The sequence below is a fragment of the Phaseolus vulgaris genome, chromosome 9 (genome assembly GCF_051622355.1).
Source record: "Phaseolus vulgaris cultivar YP4 chromosome 9, ASM5162235v1, whole genome shotgun sequence".
Lineage (NCBI taxonomy): Eukaryota > Viridiplantae > Streptophyta > Magnoliopsida > Fabales > Fabaceae > Phaseolus > Phaseolus vulgaris.
Window position 1 is genome coordinate 18,172,593 of NC_143506.1, and position 8,240 is coordinate 18,180,832.

General features: G+C 38.8%; 1 protein-coding gene across 1 annotated transcript; it reads right to left on the reverse strand.

Annotated features, from left to right (window-relative positions):
• Positions 1–6,302: 6,302 nt before the first annotated feature.
• LOC137822261 (uncharacterized) lies at positions 6,303–7,750 on the reverse strand. Its single transcript, XM_090295665.1, has 2 exons — positions 7,718–7,750; positions 6,303–7,499 (listed from the first exon to the last, which is right to left on the reverse strand). The coding sequence occupies exons 1-2, from the start codon at positions 7,748–7,750 to the stop codon at positions 6,303–6,305; spliced, it is 1,230 nt and encodes a 409-aa protein (XP_090151791.1).
• Between the last annotated feature and the right edge of the window lie 490 nt (positions 7,751–8,240).

The window sequence follows — 8,240 nt, forward strand, 5'->3', positions numbered from 1 at the left end:
ATGGATTTACCCTGTCATATGAAGATGATGAGATGATGAGATATTGAGATAATTATGTGCATGGCTGTGTGGGTTTCACAGCAGTAGTATGACAGGTGCAGGTCTCTGGATGCTAATTTCAATACACGAGTCTTCCGGAAGTAGAGTCAAGTGTCTATGTGTTGTGAGTCAGTAAAAGTCTGACATGTGAAAAATGAATTTTATGAATGTAATAGACACTTCATGGTTTGAGAAATCATACGAGAATTGATGAATTATGCTTATTAATTTGAAATTTAAATTATATCAAAAAAATTTATATAGATAACTTACCCTGTTATTTGTTTGTGTTTGTTTCTTTATCTGTGATGATCGTGTTTTACATGGGAGCAGATGAGATTGCAGGTAATAGAGCTCCTCACTGAGCAGCAGAAGGATTAGATAGATTTAAATTGAATGCTTTGTTTTGTTTTGTTTTTAAACTTTTTGGATGTATATATTAAATCCTTATGAAGAGGGATATGTTTTGACATACAAAAATGAGAAAACAATATATGTTTATATGTTAATTAGATATTGTACGTTAGTTAGATATTGTACGCATATTATTTTTATTTTATTTTTTTTAAAAAAAAGTAAAAGTTAGGGATGTTACAAGTACCTTCCATTGTTCATTGGTCAGACCTGCCATCTCAAGTTTCTTGTCGTCATTGTTGGCTTGACTGTTGCTTCCACTAGCGTGTGCCACATTTGCACGTGTCGGGTTACCTTTGTTTCGCATCCCTTGGCGTCCCCTGCCGTTCCATTTGCCTTCACCTTTTGGTCTGTCACCCCACCATTCGGGATATCCGATCAATTGGAAGCATCCCTTCATGTCGTGACCATTTTTACCGCAATGACTGCACGTCATTAATTTCCAAAGTAAGTTGCCACCACCATTCCCTCCTGCTTGCATCTTGACAAGTCCGACCTTAGTTGTTGAATTCTAGGTCCATTCACGACCGAGAATCTTTCTTTAATGTCTTCCCACAAGTTATGTGCAGTCTCAGCATATGCTACTGTGGATCGTAAGCTTGTTTCAATGGTGTTTAGAATCCAAGAGACAATCATGGACTGCACGGTCCACCAATCTTCAAGGTCGGTGTCTCATCCTCTGGTTGGATATGTGTTCCATCAATGAAGCCCCATTTTCTCCGGGCACGAAGCGAGATCTTTACTGCTCTTGCCCATTCGTCGTAATTTTCTCCGCGCAATTGGACTTGCGTGATTATGTTTCCGGGATTGTCACTCGCATTGAGATCATATGGCGAGTAGGTCTTCTTAGCACCTCCTCCTTCGTTGCCTTTGCTTTGTGTTTGTCGGGTATCAGAGTTTTGTGCTCTGATACCATGAAAGAATATTTTCTGTTTTATTCAATCTGTCTCTCATTTATAGCAATGATACATATATATAACCATAGCATTAGAACCGTACAGAACCGTACAGATTCTTTTTCTAACATAACATCTGTAATTAAGACTAATTATAGACCCATTAATAGTGATTATATTCCTATAATTAAGTCTAATTATAGACTCATTAATAGTGATTATATTCCTGTAATTAAGTCTAATTAAGTCTAATAATGATTTTGTCCGGTAATAGTAACCTTTAAATTATTAGAAATTTCATATTTTATTACCACCTCCATATCCTCTCTTATAACAGGTTTCAAGAAAGCAATAAACAAAAGTGTTGCTGATCATGGTTGATGATGCGATACTCAATCTTTCATTAGTGTGGGGGCATTAGTGTGTGTAAAAGGTATTTTGATGTTTAAGTCAATGTTCGGTATGAGATAGTGAGTTCAGTAAATTTTCTCTCTCTTGGATCACATTTCGAGCAATTTAAAATTCTTGATGCGACCACTTCAGTTAATCTTATTTTGGGTAATGTTTGGATTGTGTTGGTAAGCAAGATTTGGAGGCATAGGAATAATTGTTTATTCAACGGAGAAGTGATAGACTATTTTTGAAATCTTCTCCTTGACACTGATTAAGGTTTGGTCTTGATCTTGTTAAAGGTACATTCAACAGGTTTCTCATTCTCTGATTGGTGCCTAGAACCCCTGGCATGTATGTACTCAATTAATAGTTGCTGATAGGGTAGCGGGGTTGGACTTTGAATTTTAAGTTGTTTTTTAACTAGTTGTGACATGGTAGGCAGTTGGGGTTTTCTTGATGTGTGTAGCTCTTTTGCTTTGTAAGAGGGTTTGACCACCCATAAAGTGAATCACATTTATTATATCTTTTCTTGTTGATAAAAAAAGTGAGTGTAATAAATACTGTTTAATGTGTACCTTTATCTTAGTTGTGTCTTTTTATAGGGTCATGATGAGCTTCTGACACTCGACCAAAATTAAGTTAGATTATTAGATTAATCTTCGAACTTTAGATTACGTTAATCATGTTGTTGTGTTAATGGGTCTATGATGGATCTATAGGAACTATATTGGTCCCGTAATCAGAAGAATATTCTTGATCAAGACCCTCCTCATAATCATACAGTACAGAAAGTTAAATGCATTTAATATTGTATAAACATAAAAAAAAAATTGATGCTATTTTTTTTTTAGTATTAAAAGGATTATTATTAACAGAATGTTACAGCTATAGATTTAAAACTATTATGAACAATATATATGTTTTGCTGTTAAATTGTGAAGGCAGCACATATATATATCAACATATGCCACTAATTATTTGGCCATGTGCTACGTTATAGTATTTAACACAAGTCTTCACGATCTTAATAGAAGATTCCATATGTTGCAGGAGCTTGTAATTTAAGTCTAGTCTTGTGATATACCACAAATAACGAGGGTTAATTTCTCAACTTTCACTCACGTGTTTTCCCTTCTGAAATGCGGGCATGTGAGTTGTGTATAATACAAGTTTGAAAATTTAATTTTTCTGTCAGTGTAAAATTCTTCTGCAAATGTATTGTTAAATTCATTCTACTAAAAATGAGATACTAGTATTAACAATCTATCATTAAATGATAATAACATGAAAATAAAATTTACACTAAATGTAGAACATCAAGCATGGCATTGGGATTGGGGGAGGCGGATAGTTGGGTCTGGAAGGTTGGGGGCTTCAAAGATTTACATTTAACTCAGCCTATATTTGTAAAACAAGCAATCACTCACTCACACTTAAATTCTCTTTAAAAGAAACACTCTTCTTTGTAATTCTCTCTATTGTATTTCTTTCTGTGGTGCATCTTACAAATGAGAGAGCATCCTTTTTATAGGCTTTAGGAAGCTCTTCTAGAAAGATCTACATTATGACCTTAAAATCCCACTAAGAACATAATTAAAATCCCACTTACAACTTTTGACCTTTCACCTATCCAAACCCTCATTCTATAATATTCTAGTAACTTCTAATTTTAAAACCCACAAACTAACATTTAAAGTTTATTCAACAAAACTCCCCCATAAACTTAAATGTTTCTACCATCCATCATGCCAATCATCTTCTTGTATTTGTCGAAAAAGAGGTTTTGTGAAGATATCAGCAACTTGATCTTGACTTGCCACATGCACCAATTCCACACTTCCTTTTTTCACATGATCACGAATAAAGTGAAAACGAACGTCAATGTGTTTGCTTCTTTCATGGTTCACTGGGTTCTTTGCCAACTCAATTGCTGATTTGTTGTCAACATGAATCACAGTTGCATCTAGTTGCTTTAGCTCCATCTTACTCAACAAGTTTCTCAGCCATATCGCATGACATACACACCAAGATGATGTCACATATTCAGCTTCACACGTTGATAGCGTCACGATCGGTTGCTTCTTTGAAAGCCAAGAAAATGCTATGTTGCCCATAAAGAATACATATCCCGATGTACTTTTCCGATCATCTATGTCTCCACACCAATCACTGCCAGAGTAACCCACCAACTTGTAATCTTCTGCTTTTGAGTAGAACAATCCAAGTGATACAGTACTTTGGATGTACCGTAGGACTCGCTTCAACGCCTTCCAATGTGAGTAAACTGGTTCCTCCATGAATCGACTTATGATGCCGACACTTAATGAAAGATTCGGCCTCGTGTATGTGAGATAACGAAGGCTTCCTACCAAACTCCGGTATCTACTTGCATCGACACGTTCTCCTCCATCGAACTTTGAGAGTTTTGCACCTGGTTCCATTGGTATTGATACTGGGTTGCAATTTTCCATCTTGTACTTCTTCAAAATCTCTTTTGCATGTCTCCTGTGATACAAAAATACCCGTCTCTTTTTGTCTAACCTCCAAGCCAAGGAAAAACTTCATCAATCCCAAATCTGTCATCTCAAATTCCCGTCTCATTGTGCCCTTAAACTCTTCTATCATCTCATTATTGTTACCCATAAAAATGAGATCATCAACATAAAGAGCAACAAATATCATGTTACCTCCATTGTTCTTTGCGTAAAGAGCATGCTCGTAAGGACATTGCTTGAACCCGTTCTCCTTGAAGTATGTATCGATACGAGTATTCCATGCCCGCGGTGCTTGCTTCAACCCGTAAAGTGCCTTCTTCAATTTTAGCACCTTCTTCTCCTCTCCGATTTTCATGTACCCAGGTGGTTGTTCGATGTAGACTTCTTCTTCAAGCACACCATTCAAGAATGCCGACTTGACATCCATTTGAAATATCGGCCATTTAAATTGAGCCGCTTGGGAAATGAGCAATCGAATTGTCTCCATTCTTACAACGGGAGCAAACACCTCATCGTAGTCAATTCCCTCCTTTTGTTTGTATCCCTTCGCAACGAGTCGCGCCTTGTATCTCTCTATCTCGCCTTGAGCATTCATCTTTTTCTTGAATATCCACTTCACACCAATGGGCTGACTTCCCTCTGGCAATTCTTTTAGCTCCCATGTGTTGTTGCGGTCAATCGCTTTAATCTCCTCATCCATGGCAGTTTGCCACTTCTTGTCTCGCACCGCCTCTTCAAAGCTGATATTTTCTGCATCTGCCAAAAGACATACTAGGTGTACCTCATTTGTCGAATCATACTAATCATGCAAACTTCGAATTTTAGGTTGTCGTGGTTCATCTTCATCATCGGTTGTTTCGGAATTTATACTTGTCGGTGATGATTCTCCAACTTCAATCATAACCTCTGAAGAATTGTTTCAATCCCACTCGCTTGCTTCATTTATTTGCACATCACGACTCACCGTCACCTTCTTGCTTATTGGATCAAGTAGCTTGTACCCATTTGTCTTCTCATCATATCCAATAAAAACATACCTTTTGCTTTTGTCTTCGAGCTTCGTTCTTCGTTGATCTGGTACGTGTGCATAAGCCACACTACCAAACACTTTGAGATGAGAAACTGTTGGCTTTTGTCCGCTCCATGCCTCTTGTGGTGTTTGATCATCTAACTTCACATGTGGACATCGATTTTGCACATAGATGGCGCATTGCACAGCTTCCGCCCAAAATTCCTTTGGCATTTTTTTGCTCTTAAGCATTGATCGAACCATGTCGAGAATGGTCTGATTCTTCCTCTCGGCCACACCATTTTGTTGAGGAGTGTATGGTGCAGTTAGAAATCGCCTTATGCCTTGCTCCTCGCAATACTCCATGAAAACCATTGAAGTATACTCGCCACCTCTATCAGATCGTACAGCTTTGATCTGTTTATTAGTTGTCCTCTCCACCATCACCTTGAACTTTTTGAACACCTCAAATGCCTCGGATTTTTCTTTCAGAAAGTAAACCCAAGTTTTCCGTGAGAAATCATCAATGAAGGTAATGAAATACCTTTTACCGATGAAGGACTCTGGAGTAATTGGTCCACATATGTCGGTATGAATCAATTTGAGAGGTTGCTTAGCCCAATATTGAGCCTTCTTTGGAAACGAGGTTCTCACATGCTTGCTGAGCACACATTCTTCACAAAATTTTCCCTCGTAGTCCATGTTGGGTAGCCCGTGCACCATATTCTTCTTCGCTAACTCTTTTAGTCCACCATGATGTAGGTGACCAAAACGGAGATGCCACAACAATGCCTTATCTTCTATGTTGACTTGCAAACATTTTTCTCGTATGCTTCTCAAATTCAGCTTGTACATCCGATTTCTTGCCATCTCGATTCGAGCAACCAAACGCCCTTGCTTCTTCTTCAAGTGTAGGAGTCGATCTTTCAAAAATATCGAGTAACCTTTCTCCGTGAGTTGCCCCATACTCAAAATGTTGGTCTTGAGGTCTGGTACGTAATAAACATCTTGGAGTGACCCAATTAAGCCATCCTTTTGTAAGTAGCAAACAGTACCTCAGCCTTTGACCTCCACCTTTGATGCATCTCCAAATGACACATGACCATCTTCAATCTTTTGCATATCTTTGAATAGGTACTTGTGACCGCACATATGGTTGCTTGCTCCTGAGTCGAGGTACCACAGAGTGTCATTGTTAATGTTGACTTCATCTTGAGCCATCAAGAGAACACCTTCATTCGTTTCGACTTCCAAGGCTAGGTTGGTTGTTTCTTCTATCTTTATATCAGCACGACAATCTTTTGCGAAATGCCCCACTTTACCACAATTGTAACATTTGTCAGAGTTACAATCCTTCGCATAGTGACCATATTTGTGACATTTGTAGCACTCGATGTTGGAATAATTCGATCGGCCGCCTCTTCCTCTACCACGTCCTCTTCCACGCCAATTTGGTTGGCTCGACTGTTCCTTCTCCTTATAGTACCCTTCATGGTTGTTGCCTTTTCCACCACGACCGTTTCCACGACTTCCACGACCACGCCCTCTATATTGAGAATTTTGATGATAGAGTACCTTTTCGTCTTTGATTGACGCCTTGGTTTGAAGTGCTTGCTCGAGTGTTTCCTCCTTCTTCTTCTTCTTCTTTCGTTGCTCGTGTGCCTCGAGAGAACCGGCGAGCTCGTCGACTGTGAGCGTCGCAAGGTCCTTTGACTCTTCTATCGCGCACACAATACTCTCAAAATTGTCTGTTAATGTTCTCAAAATCTTCTCCACAACTCGTGCATCGGTCAGAGTTTCACCGTTTCGGTTGAGTTGATTCACCACAGCCTGTACACGCGTGATGTAGTCAGATACACTTTCTGACTCCATCATCTTCATGTTCTCCAACTCGCCACGCAGAGTTTGTAGACTCACTTGCTTAACTTGGTCAGCTCCTTTGAACACCTTCTCCAATATGTCCCATGCTTCCTTTGAAGTGGACGCACCAGCAATCTTCTCAAAAATTGCCTCATCAACAGCTCTATACAACATGTACAAAGCTGCCTTATCTTTCGATCGCGTCTCTTTCAACGCCTTGGTTTGAGCCGCCGTATAACCCGTGGTATTTGTTGGTTCTTCAAAACCTTCTTCGACCACCTCCCATGAATCCTGAGAACCGAGAAGAGCTTTCATTTGAATGCTCCAGTTGTCATATCTGGTCGCCTTCGTTAACCGTGGTAGCGGTATTTGACCCGTCACATTCGCCACTGGCTTTGATACCAAATTGTAAAACAAGCAATCACTCACTCACACTTAAATTCTCTCTAAAAGAAACACTCTTCTTTGTAGTTCTCTCTATTGTATTTCTTTCTGTGGTGCATCTTACAAATGAGAGAGCATCCTTTTTATAGGCTTTAGGAAGCTCTTCTAGAAAGATCTACATTATGACCTTAAAATCCCACTAACAACATAATTAAAATCCCACTTACAACTTTTGACCTTTCACCTATCCAAACCCTCATTCTATAATATTCTAGTAACTTCTAATTTTAAAACCCACAAACTAACATTTAAAGTTTATTCAACAATATTCAGGTAAGGAGGGATCGGGATGGGGAGTTTTCTACGGTATACAACAGGCTCTGGATGTGTAAAGTCTTGTCTTCTGCTTTATTCATTGCTTGGAGGGTGTTGGAAAATATGATTGATTCTAGGGTTAAAATTCCTTGTGTTGTTTGTGCGGGAAGGAGGAAGAGTCGTCAAGTCATTTATTTTCCGTTTGTGGTTTTGCTTGGCGTGTTTGGAGTCTTTGCTTTGAGTGGCTTGGTGTGTCGTTCGTAATTCACAAGGATCCTCTGTCAAATTTTTATAATTCAGGTTGTGTCAGGCTTCTGATTCGGTTAATGATGTTTGGGATGCAATTTGAGTTGGAATAGTGAATGAAATATGGAAACATAGAAACTCGGTCATCTTTAATAGAGGAGGGACAAATTTGTTTTGGTAGTTCCTTAG

Excerpts from the sequence above, each read along its gene's own strand:
- LOC137822261 (XM_090295665.1), bottom strand. The coding sequence starts at position 7,750 with ATGAGGGTTTGGATAGGTGAAAGGTCAAAAGTT. Across the intron at positions 7,500-7,717 it reads TAGGTGAAAGGTCAAAAGTT|CCAGTGGCGAATGTGACGGG; the intron begins GTAAGTGGGATT and ends TTGGTATCAAAG.